The 13,670-nt window shown below is 41.3% G+C and overlaps 1 protein-coding gene across 1 annotated transcript in view; it reads left to right on the forward strand.

Annotated features, from left to right (window-relative positions):
* LOC126412077 (N-acetylgalactosaminyltransferase 6) overlaps positions 1-13,670 on the forward strand; it is a 154,622-nt gene that overhangs the window by 33,050 nt on the left and 107,902 nt on the right. The window contains exon 2 of the mRNA XM_050081481.1: positions 6,004-6,212. Within this exon, the coding sequence (XP_049937438.1) occupies positions 6,045-6,212 (168 nt within the window). The 5' untranslated portion in view covers positions 6,004-6,044. The remainder of the gene's footprint in view (positions 1-6,003; positions 6,213-13,670) is intronic.

A 13,670-nucleotide genomic window follows, 5' to 3' on the forward strand; every position in this document is an offset into this window, starting at 1 on the left:
AAAGTATTAAGATTTAACGATATAATTTCAGCACTAAGGAATGAACTGCGCTGGAAGTCAGCGAATATGTATGCCCAGAATAATGTGAGCAGCGTATCGTTATTTTGTTCTATGTAAGAAGATGCACCCCTCTTTTCTTGCTTCTCTTGTTCTTCTTTAATTTCATGCCTTTCCAGCAGCATCTTGCGCTATCAGGTTCGTATTTTTTTCCATTTTGTTCAAATGAACTAAACTTCCATTTCTGGTAGGAATTTATTTAATCATTCCATTATCGCCAATTGCGACTACTGATAGGATCTTATTATGAATACTTTATTCTTTTGCTCCAGAGTTGAGCTAAGATTATTGTAATTTCCAAATATTTCACCAAAATAAGGCACAATTCTTTGTTATGTTCAAAACTGTGAGAATTATTCGCAGAATGTTAGATTTCAGTACAAAAAACTTATTTGGTTAAATAATAATTGTTTAACATTTCTACCTTCATATCATAGTAGCAATCACAAATTCCCAATTTATAAATGTTATAGATGTTTTTTTACTCCATTTTTTTCCTTACGCTGCCAATGCGGTACTCAATATATTAAATTAAATCATTCTGAAACTCTCACGAGGCAAGAAGCTAGTTAGAAATTTCCTTGAGATTACAAAAACACAAATTAAATGCTTTTCAGCATGCTACAAGTCTACTGACCTTCACTTCAAGCAATAAAACATGGAAAAGAGTAGAATAAACTAAGAAGTGAAGTGCATTCGATAGTATTGTGTGCATTTTCTGATAAAAATAATTTTTGTTCCAAAAACTAAAAAGTGGCATATGTGTAATACTTAATTCATTTACTTTTGGTTAATGAAAGTGATACCTCTAATTAATCCACATACTGATAGTTGTGTGTGATATTTAAGTCATAAAAATAACCAGTCTCATGCTCATATTTAAAAATAAAAAATCAAGAATAATTGAAGAAATTCTGCTTAATAATTGCAAAATGCTAATTTTCTGAATTACCGTAAGAACTTAAGATTTTGTCAATCTGCTATATAGAGACATAATTAGTTTGAAATATTTATTCAATTACTGAATTATTACAAATATATCAGTATACTTAAGCTTATTTTACATCCATTACAATTTACACTAGCCGAAGCAGAAATTTCCATAATTCCAGAATCATATCTACCCATATTTATAAAATACCGTAGTTAAAGCTTTAGTATAAACTTTATTTGGCGGTTCTAGACCTACAGGGAAAAAAGCAGTATGGAGAATTTTTATAATTTTTAGAGAAAAGAGTGTTCTCTTAATGGACATCACAAGTATGGATCAGATGTCATTTTTGAGAGAGAAATGTTTAAAAGTAAATAATTTTTGTGATAAATTTTTTCTTCCATCAGCTTTAGCCTAATACCCCCCAAAAACTATGCACACAAAAATGATAATACTTGCAGTTGTTATAAGCAGCCTACCAGATAACAATACCACAAAATAAAAACTACTGAAGACATGAAGCTACCTAAACTTGGAAATTTTCTTTGTAACACAATTTATTAACAACTTTTGATGCCACTTATAGAAAAGATAGGGACTCAAATGGCATAAAACTTACATAATGCACAGAATGCAAGCCGTTCAATCATATGATTAAATTTAAAATCTTTGCCATCCCTCTTTACTGAAATACAGCTTTACAAACTTGACCAACATTTTATAATGGGACACTTCACTTAAGAAGCTCCTATTAATATTTGTGACATAAAAATTTCTATCTCTTTCTTTGATTGTTGAGCAAATTTCCAGACAAAATTTGAATAAAATTGAGATAGTCCATTGGAGAACTTCTCTAAAATTAGACCCCTTGACCTAAAGTAAAGAAATACAAAAATAAAATAAATATGAATAAAATAGCAGCAACATCTAACCAAGTATGGAGTGCGGTGAGGTGTAAGATAAAACAAATAAAACATCAATGTCTTATTATGATTTCTGTGTAAATTGAATAACATAAGGTGGTGGCGTTTAGAAATTGGTAGAGAAATTCCAGAATGAAACAATGAAAACAATTTCAGATTGAAAGTGTCAGTAGGCAGCAGATTATATGTATATTGTGGTGGAAGTTCCTAACACATTAAAACTTGAACCCATAACTTTGTAGCAGGCAATGTACAATCAATGTAGCCATGTCTGTTGGCCACAGGTTGCCTATAACCTCTCTGTTTTGACAAATTCCACACCTGCTGTCTAGTATATCCTTAATTTGATTACCAATAAACTCTTAGGGATTCCTGGAATAAGTTTTCTTGTCACCTGTTTGCTGTTTGACTTCCAAGTGTGGACATTTCATAATGTGATTAACATTTTCTCTCTTTGAAATTATACTACTTTAGTGTCTCCTTCTCCCAATAAATTGTTCCAGTTTTTCTGAGTATGTAAATACTGTCATGTTTGGAAATATTTTTGCTGTTATTCTCATGTCATAAATTATTAGAAAGTATTACTCTTACAGTTTTCAATATATTACACAATGGTGTCAAACCTGTAGTGTCTTGCTTTGGATTTGCTGCTGCCTGTCGCCAAATGTTTTCTTCGGTTCACCCTGGAATTTGCTCCAGCTAACCATGGACCTTGCCGTTGGTGGGGAGGCTTGCATGCCTCAGCGATACAGATGGCCGTACCGTAGGTGCAACCACAACGGAGGGGTATCTGTTGAGAGGCCAGACAAACATGTGGTTCCTGAAAAGGGGCAGCAGCCTTTTCAGTAGTTGCAGGGGCAACAGTCTGGATGATTGACTGATCTGGCCTTGTAACATTAACCAAAACGGCCTTGCTGTGCTGGTACTGCGAACGGCTGAAAGCAAGGGGAAACTACAGCCGTAATTTTTCCCGAGGACATGCAGCTTTACTGTATGATTAAATGATGATGGCGTCCTCTTGGGTAAAATATTCCGGAGGTAAAATAGTCCCCCATTCGGATCTCCGGGCGGGAACTACTCAAGAGGACGTCGTTATCAGGAGAAAGAAAACTGGCGTTCTACAGATCGGGGCGTGGAATGTCAGATCCCTTAATCGGGTAGGTAGGTTAGAAAATTTAAAAAGGGAAATGGATAGGTTAAAGTTAGATGTAGTGGGAATTAGTGAAGTTCGGTGGCAGGAGGAACAAGACTTTTGGTCAGGTGATTACAGGGTTATAAATACAAAATCAAATAGGGGTAATGCAGGAGTAGGTTTAATAATGAATAAAAAAATAGGAGTGCGGGTTAGCTACTACAAACAGCATAGAGAACGCATTATTGTGGCCAAGATAGACACAAAGCCCATGCCTACTACAGTAGTACAAGTTTATATGCCAACTAGCTCTGCAGATGATGAAGAAATTGATGAAATGTATGACGAGATAAAAGAAATTATTCAGGTAGTGAAGGGAGACGAAAATTTAATAGTCATGGGTGACTGGAATTCGCCAGTAGGAAAAGGGAGAGAAGGAAACATAGTAGGTGAATATGGATTGGGGGGAAGAAATGAAAGAGGAAGCCGCCTTGTAGAATTTTGCACAGAGCATAACTTAATCATAGCTAACAGTTGGTTCAAGAATCATAAAAGAAGGTTGTATACATGGAGGAATCCTGGAGATACTAAAAGGTATCAGATAGATTTACCATTATATAGACAGAGATTTAGGAACCAGGTTTTAAATTGTAAGACATTTCCAGGGGCAGATGGGGATTCTGACCACAATCTATTGGTTATGAACTGCAGATTGAAACTGAAGAAACTGCAAAAAGGTGGGAATCTAAGGAGATGGGACCTGGATAAACTGACTAAACTAGAGGTTGTAGAGAGTTTCAGGGAGAGCATAAGGGAACAATTGACAGGAATGGGGGAAAGAAATACAGTAGAAGAAGAATGGGTAGCTCTGAGAGATGAAGTAGTGAAGGCAGCAGACGATCAAGTAGGTAAAAAGGTGAGGGCTAATAGAAATCCTTGGGTAACAGAAGAAATATTGAATTTAATTGATGAAAGGAGAAAATATAAAAATGCAGTAAATGAAGCAGGCAAAAAGGAATACAAACGTCTCAAAAATGAGATCGACAGGAAGTGCAAAATGGCTAAGCAGGTATGGCTAGAGGACAAATGTAAGGATGTAGAGGCTTGTCTCACTAGGGGTAAGATAGATACTGCCTACAGAAAAATTAAAGAGACCTTTGGAGAGAAGAGAACTACTTGTGTGAATATCAAGAGCTCAGATGGCAACCCAGTTCAAAGCAAAGAAGGGAAGGCAGAAAGGTGGAAGGAGCATATAGAGGGTTTATACAAGGGCGATGTACTTGAGGACAATATTATGGAAATGGAAGAGGATGTAGATGAAGACGAAATGGGAGATAAGATACTGCGTGAAGAGTTTGACAGAGCACTGAAAGACCTGAGTCGAAACAAGGCCCCGGGAGTAGACAACATTCCATTAGAACTACTGATGGCCTTGGGAGAGCCAGTCATGACAAAACTCTACCATCTGGTGAGCAAGATGTACGAGACACGCAAAATACCCTCAGACTTCAAGAAGAATATAATAATTCCAATCCCAAAGAAAGCAGGTGTTGACAGATGTGAAAATTACCGAACTATCAGTTTAATAAGTCACAGCTGCAGAATACTAACGCAAATTCTTTACAGACGAATGGAAAAACTGGTAGAAGCGGACCTCGGGGAAGATGAGTTTGGATTCCGTACAAATGTTGGAACACGTGAGGCAATACTAACCTTACGACTTATCTTAGAAGAAAGATTAAGAAAAGGCAAACCTACATTTCTAGCATTTGTAGACTTAGAAAAGCTTTTGACAATGTTAACTGGAATACTCTCTTTCAAATTCTGAAGGTGGCAGGTATAAAATACAGGGAGCGAAAGGCTATTTACAATTTGTACAGAAATCAGATGGCAGTCATAAGAGTCGAGGGGCATGAAAGGGAAGCAGTGGTTGGGAAAGGAGTGAGACAGGATTGTAGCCTCTTCCCGATGTTATTCAATCTGTATATTGAGCAAGCAGTAAAGGAAACAAAAGAAAAATTCGGAGTAGGTATTAAAATCCATGGAGAAGAAATAAAAACTTTGAGGTTCGCCGATGACATTGTAATTCTGTCAGAGACAGCAAAGGACTTGGAAGAGCAGTTGAACGGAATGGACAGTGTCTTGAAAGGAGGATATAAGATGAACATCAACAAAAGCAAAACGAGGATAATGGAATGTAGTCAAATTAAATCGGGTGATGCTGAGGGAATTAGATTAGGAAATGAGACACTTAAAGTAGTAAATGAGTTTTGCTATTTGGGGAGCAAAATAACTGATGATGGTCGAAGTAGAGAGGATATAAAATGTAGACTGGCAATGGCAAGGAAAGCGTTTCTGAAGAAGAGAAATTTGTTAATACTGAGTATAGGTTTAAGTGTCAGGAAGTCATTTCTGAAAGTATTTGTATGGAGTGTAGCCATGTATGGAAGTGAAACATGGACGATAACTAGTTTGGACAAGAAGAGAATAGAAGCTTTCGAAATGTGGTGCTACAGAAGAATGCTGAAGATAAGGTGGGTAGATCACGTAACTAATGAGGAGGTATTGAATAGGATTGGGGAGAAGTTTGTGGCACAACTTGGCTAGAAGAAGGGATCGGTTGGTAGGACATGTTTTGAGGCATCAAGGGATCACAAATTTAGCATTGGAGGGCAGCGTGGAGGGTAAAAATTGTAGAGGGAGACCAAGAGATGAATACACTAAGCAGATTCAGAAGGATGTAGGTTGCAGTAGGTACTGGGAGATGAAGAAGCTTACACAGGATAGAGTAGCATGGAGAGCTGCATCAAACCAGTCTCAGGACTGAAGATCACAACAACAACAACAACAACACCACAAATATTATCTATGTTAATATCCTCTTTAATAATTAGTTGAACAAAATTACACCATTAATTTCTTCAAAGCATTCATTTACAACTTGTTTAATTCTGTCATAGGACATCCTTAAACAGTATGTTTTACGGAGGTACAACAGTGAATGATGCGACGCAACATAAGAAGCATCTGTCGATTCCTGCTGTCGGCTGCTGCAACAGTGGTGCTGACAGTGTTGGTTTTTAGACTCATTCGTCAGAATGAAATCATGGCACCCAGACTGGAAGCTCATGGTGCAGAGCCACTGCCGCCACAGGCTCAACATTTGGTGGTGAGTATGTGTTGGGCTTTACTGCTGGTCTGTATTTATGGGCCAAATTTCTTTTGTTTATATAAATATGTTGTGATGGTATTTGGGGGATATACTTAATTTATTTGCATGTTTTACTGCAGGTCCTACAGTTAAACTCTCCAAACAAATGTCTGTATGTGTGTTACTGGTCTAGGGGCTAACATTGTTGACAATTTATTCAGATCCTGGGTTACATGTAAACCATGTACAATACATTTTCCTGCTGTCTCTGTTTCTCATAACTGATGATTTATGGAGTAAGAATGATACTACAACTGCTCAACACCACTGGTGGTTGATCGGATTGAAATTTATGGATCCTTGGGGCCTTTTGGGTTGTTAACTGTCCTATAGTTTTGAATCAAGAACCACACATGCCATGATAAAACTAAAGGCAATAAAAACGCTAAATTAAAACCAGTCTCCTAAATTGTCTGTTGAACTCCTCCTAAAATAAAAAAAGAAATATTCTTTTTTTATGGAATTTCTTTTTGAAAAATTGTCTCTGAAATTCAGGTGCATCTTATACAAGAAATTAATATAAAAATGTACAGTGTTTGATTTAAAATTCCCATCAGCCTTAAAAATGGCCTCTCTGGCAACATTGCAACATTGGATGAGAGAGGAATGGAGCAAATGGATGATGGGTGAAACCCAACATAAATTCGCACTGAAGTGAACTTTATGTTGACCTACAGTCAATTAACTGTGTCAGATGGTAAAAAGTTGTTGTCTAGAGAGAGAGAGAAGACGTTATTGTTAAATCTTTCAATAAGTGTGGCATAAGTAACGCTCTCAATGGCAGTGAAGATCGTCTTATATACGAAGTGGATAACAGTCATGATGAAGGGGGAAGTTCATATGATGATTTTCAGGGATTTTAAAGGTCAGTTTGGTTTTATAAACTAGTAGTTTTTTCGTAGTTTGGCTTTGCAATCTAATGATAAAAATATGATTTTTTTTTTAAAAAATCGCTTAAAAACTAAGGTGTGTCTTATAGTCCGTAGTGTATTATAATCCATAGCGCCTTATAGTCCGTAAAATACAGTATTCTGGAAGTCAAATAATGCACCTAGTGTGCACTGATATTGTCAAGGCAATAAAAACCGTAAATTAAAACTACAGTATCCCAAATTACCTGTCGAATTCATCCAAAAAACTGTATTCTGGAGATCAAATAATGCATCTAATGTGAACTGATATTGTCAACAAGAGCATCTGCCACACTTCTGTTGTCCTTGCAGGACGAGGGCATGCCGATCAACCACCGTTTCATTTTCTGCCATCAGTATCATTGGACAGTAGTGTTGGAGGGCCGTGTCTCAACATACAGCTCCCTCAGCCACTGATATCATAGGAACACTACTTTTACGGAAGGTAAACAATGTCTGATGGCCTCTGAATTTAAATATTAAAAATGCAGGAAATGGAATGATTAAAGTAATGATTATTATGCCAGACAATTTGGTCTACACCTATTTGGCATACGGAGGGTGAAGAAAACTATTTACTTATCAGTTGTGAAGAAAAGGAACCCTAAAAAGTGTGAAAATTGCAGAATAGTAGCTTTGATAGCACATGCAAGAAAGGTTCTCTTAAAAATCATCCAGGGTTGACTAAAACCCTTCATTGCTAGTGTTACCAAGGGAACAAGCAGGGTTCAGAAAAGTAGAGGTGCCGGGGACCAAGTAACAAACATGAGACTGATCATTAGAAAAAATAGAGAAAATATACACTAGTCTTATTTATATGCTTCATAGAATACAGCAAAGCCTTTGACTACATAAGTCGCTCAAAAGTATTGGAAGTACTAGGTTTTATAGGAATGTCAGTGCAACTTATACAGATAAGCAGAAATCTGCACAAGAGCCAAGAAGCAACAGTAACACTACAGCAAGAATTTATAGAAACTTTTAGGATAGGGAAAGGAGTCAGACAGGGGTGTATACTATATCCATTTACACTCCTGGAAATGGAAAAAAGAACACATTGACACCGGTGTGTCAGACCCACCATACTTGCTCCGGACACTGCGAGAGGGCTGTACAAGCAATGATCACACGCACGGCACAGCGGACACACCAGGAACCGCGGTGTTGGCCGTCGAATGGCGCTAGCTGCGCAACATTTGTGCACCGCCGCCGTCAGTGTCAGCCAGTTTGCCGTGGCATACGGAGCTCCATCGCAGTCTTTAACACTGGTAGCATGCCGCGACAACAATTAGGATATGTGGATGAGACAACAGGCAGTAAAGAAGGCAAAGTATACTAGAAAAAATGTAAAAAATAAAGTGAAAAGGTTAGCCCAAGACTTAATTTGAAGTAATTCTACAATTTTATTTTTCATGCCTACATATGTATTTCTCAGCATAGTCACCCTGACATGAATACATTTCTCCCAATGAGAGACTGTCACTGTAGAATGTTTGACTTGTCAGTGGAGCCACTTCACCTCTGCTTGTGCTGCTTCATCACTATCAAAATGAAGTCCTTGAAAGTGTCCCTTAAGTTTTGGAAACTCATGAAAATTGAAGGGGGCCAGATTGGGACTGTATGGAGGATGATCGGCGACAGTGAACCGAATGTGTCAGATTGTTGCAGATGTCACAGCGCTCCTGTCATGCTGAAGGAGATGGTGCTGTATGTCTGGGTGAACTCTTCAAATCTGAAACTCGAATACAGCATGTCGTTTCACATGCACTGACATAGCTATGTTACACATCATCATGTTACATACTACAATTTGGAGCCCTCTAGTGGCAGAGAGCTGCAAATATATGGATATGTAAACATGAAGAATAAATTTAGAAACCTTGAAGAGTTTTCACATAAAGAAATTGGAGGCATTAATTTCAGCTCACCCTCATATATAAGTCTTCCAAGAGTGACTTTGTTATTTAGTAGCTTATTGGAAATAGATGATTCCATTTGAAGTACTGGTCAAACTTTACAGGAGATGAGCCCCCTAGAAAGAAGGTAGAAGATAGTGCGGTGTGAGGGGGGGGGGGGGGGGGGGGGAGGACTTACTCCAGATAAGCAACCCAGTAATTTCAGATCAGTACCCATCAGCATCAGAATCATACGAAATTCCTGTCAGAGATATTGTCAGATACATAATACAGTATCTCACTCCTCAACTATTAACATGCAGACAGACTACTGGGAAATTGAAACTGACGAAGTTGGCTGGGAAAAGACTACCTTCATAACTCCTGACAGCCTCTATGAGTTGGAAGTTACACCATTTGTACTGTGTAATGCTCCAGCCACCTTCAAACGTATGACGGACAATCTACTTCAACACTGTAACCCTGTGGCGCATAATGTCCATTACAACGGACAGCTGTTAATGTGGTTGTTCTATACGTCATATTTGTTGTGACTTGGCAAGACAGCCAAGTCACTATGCGAGGATGCCGAAAGGCACGCGTTAAGCTCACGCAGACTGGCGTGAGGTCTGGAACATTACAATGTTATTAATATAGCAAATAAAGTACGTAGTTGAAGTAATACTTAACTTTATTCCATAATTGGTGAAGATCGCTCTTGTTGTTACATTATATAATCTCAGTATACACTGGTAATGGCGCCTTGCTAGGTCGTAGCAATTGACGTAGCTGAACGCTATGCTAACTATCGTCTCGGCAAATGAGAGCGCTATTTGTCAGTTCCATCTCTAGCAAAGTCGGCTGTACAACTGGGACGAGTGCTAGGAGGTGTCTCTAGACCTGCCGTGTGGCGGCGCTCGGTCTGCAATCACTGGGCTACCACCTAGCAAGTGTGGTGTTCGGAGGTGACACCACATTCCTCCCCCGCAAATCGGTGTATGGTTGTATGATAAGGCTTCCGCCCGCTGTGGGGAGGACCCCATGTTGACTTATGCGATGAGGTGGGAAGCCTAACAACAGGCGAGGCTGTGCCACCCGCACCCGGCCATTCGGTCTGAGGGGAGCTAGGAATCGCCTGAAAACCTAGTCCAGGGTGCACGCCAACATGCGGTGTATGCGCCCGTAGAGAGACAGGAGGGGCCGAAGGGTCGACCTCCATCGGGTCAGAGCACCCGACTGGCGAAGACGACAGATGGTCCGGAGCGGGCAAGAGTTCCATGGCGGAGGACAACTGGTCACGGGAAGCGATCGGCGGCGCGTGATTCAAGGAGGCGCCCGGCGGTTGCAGCGACGTGTCCACTGCGGGTGTTGCCGGCGGGAGAACAGGCGGCGGCGGTGGCGGCGGTGGCGGCGGCGGCGGCGGCGGCACGTCGCCATGGGGCAAAATGGAAGGCAGCGTCGGTAACACTTGGGGATGAGGCGAGCCAGTAGATGGGTCCCCAGGGCGCTGACCGGATGGCACCGTTGCTGAAAGCAGACGGGTAGCGGCAGATCCCGTGCTACGACAGAGGCGCAGCTGATTGAGATGCCGACGCACCTCACCAGAGCCCCCCAAAACCAAATACATCGCGCGGCCGAGGCAGCGAAGAATGCGCCCTGCGGGCCAACGCCGTGAACCTCGATAGTTGCGAAAGTATACAACGTCGCCTGGGGCAAAAGCAGGTGTTTGACGCTGCACAGGAACATGATGCGGCGGATGTAGCAAAGACATCAAGGTTCAATGAAGACGACCATGGAGCAACTCAGCCAGCGAGCGACCATCGCGGGGCTGAGAGCGATACGAAGACAAAAAGAGCAATAACGCATCCTCCCGAGAATGCGACTCTTTCAACTTCAACATCTGTGACTTGAAAGTCCTGACCAAACGTTAAGCGGCACCGTTTGACTGTGGCGAAAACGGCGCGGACGTCAGATGTTGAATACCATTGGCCTTGCAGAAGGACTGAAATTCTGCGGACATGAATTGTGGGCCATTGTCGGAAACAATAGTCTGTGGAAGACCTTCAATGCAAAAGATAGCAGATAACGCTTGGATGGTGGCCGACGACGTGGTGGAAGACATCCTGACAACAAAAGGAAAATTGCTGAAGGAATCTACTACAACCAACCATCAAGCATTCCAGAATGGACCAGCAAAATAGATGTGTAAGCGTTGCCAAGGGGAAGTGGCTTTCGGCCATGCAAAGAATTTCCGCGGTGGTGCGGATTGTTGTTCGGCACACGCCATGCAAGAAGAGCACATATTCGTAATCGCAGCATTGATTCCGAACCAAGTACAGTGCTGACGAGCAAGTTGTTTCGTTCTCACTATACCCCAATGTCCTTGGTGGAGAAGCTTTAAGACAGAGGACTGTAACGAACGTGGGACCACGACCCTGGACTGATCATTATCAGAACGCAACAGCAAAACACCACATCGTACAAAAAGTCTCTCCTTGTGAGCAAAAAATCGGCGAACCAATGGATCCGCGATCGGTGACTTTGACAAGGGCCATTGCGTAGCAACAAAACGCAAAACGGTAGCAAGGACAGGGTCAGCAGCAGTGGCTGTAGCTACACGACGAAAAACAATCGGAAACGATTCGACCACATCATGGGTTTCCGCATCAATGAACATGCAAGCAAGTTTGAAAGAATCGAATGCTCTATCCTCAGCAACAGGCAAACAGGACAATGCATCGGCGTTTCCGTGCTTAGCAGTGGACCGATACAAGATATCGTAGCGGTACTGCGAGAGGAAAATAGACCAGCGAATGAATTTCTGCACTGTACATGGAGGTACAGGCTTGTTCGGATGAAAAAGCGACGTCAAAGGTTTGTGGTCTGTGATGATGGTAAAGGGACGACCATACAAGAAATCATGAAACTTTGTAACACCAAATACGAGAGCCAAAGCTTCTTTCTCGATCTGTGAATAATTTCTTTGCGCAGAAGAGAGCAATTTGGACGCAAAGGCAATAGGGCGATCCATCTTTGTGCGCAAGCACAGCACCGATCCCGAAATCCGATGCATCTACCATCAACAAAAGGGGTTTCTGGGGATCGAATGGCGTAAGGCAAGTATTAGAAAGCAACGCCGATTTCAACTGGCGAAAGGCGCGTTCGCATTCCGTCGTTCAGACGAACGGAACACCCTTACGGCGTAAGTGATGAAGTGAAGCTGAAATGGAAGAGGCATGGGGGATATATTTATGATAATAGTTGATTTTTCCCAGCACACTCTGTAGCTGCTTCAAATTCTGCGGCGAAGGCAAGTCTTGTATGGCACGGAGGTGCTCTGGACTGGGATGTATGCCTTGGGCATTGAGTACATGTCCCAGAGCAAAAAACACGCATTTGTCCTTCCGCAAGCGAAGACCATTCTGTCGCAAGACCTGAAATAATGTTCTGAGGTTGGCTAAATGTTAGTCTTTCGTCTGTCCGGAGATCACAATATCGTCCAGATAGTTTGCTGCAGTAGGGACCGACGCACAAGCAGTTTGTAAATATTGCTAATCCAATGTGCTTTGCACGTGTGGGTTCGAATCCCATCCTCATCGCCATGTGTTGTGACTTGGCAAGACAGCCAAGTCACTATGCGAGGATGCCTAAAGGCACGCGTTAAGCTCACGCAGACTGGCGTGAGGTCTGGAACATTACTTCTTCTTCTTTCGATTTCGGCCATCTTTGGACCACGTTCAACAATTCACTTGCCCGGCTTTTTGATCTTTTTTTCTCTCTTCCCAATATTTCCTCATCATTTTCGAGTGGTTCCTCCTCCGCTCTTCCGACCATTTCCTGTAATTATTCTTTAGTTTCGTTTCTTCTGGAAAACACTTAATTTCGTTTTTCAAAAACCTTTAACCCACTATTTTACCCCCTTACTGGTTGAATTTTAGTTCTAGTTTCAAAACTTCCCTTATAGTGACATACTTCCAAAAAGCCTTTCATCCCCTATTTCACCCCCTTAGGAGTGGCATTTCTGACAATCCCATCTTAAATGATGAGTAAAGTATAAGAGCCCATCCTCTACAAACTTTAAGTTTCTATCCTTAGCGATTTGGACTGAGCAAAGATGAGTCAGTGAATCAGTCTGATCCTATTTCATCCCCTTAGGCGTTCCAGACCGTTCTGGAACATTACAATGTTATTAATATAGCAAATAAAGTACGTAGTTGAAGTAATACTTAACTTTATTCCATAATTGGTGAAGATCGCTCTTGTTGTTACATTATATAATCTCAATATACACTGGTAATGGCGCCTTGCTAGGTCGTAGCAATTGACGTAGCTGAAGGCTATGCTAACTATCGTCTCGGCAAATGAGAGCGCTATTTGTCAGTTCCATCTCTAGCAAAGTCGGCTGTACAACTGGGGCGAGTGCTAGGAGGTGTCACTAGACCTGCCGTGTGGCGGCGCTCGGTCTGCAATCACTGACAGTGGCGACACGCGGGTCCAACGTATACTAACGGACCGCGGCCAATTTAAAGGCTACCACCTAGCAAGTGTGGTGTCTGGCGGTGACACCACAATATTCTCACATTATTAGGGTTAACCTTTCAATTTAAATG

The sequence above is a fragment of the Schistocerca serialis genome, chromosome 7 (assembly GCF_023864345.2).
Source record: "Schistocerca serialis cubense isolate TAMUIC-IGC-003099 chromosome 7, iqSchSeri2.2, whole genome shotgun sequence".
In the NCBI taxonomy this organism is placed as follows: domain Eukaryota; kingdom Metazoa; phylum Arthropoda; class Insecta; order Orthoptera; family Acrididae; genus Schistocerca; species Schistocerca serialis.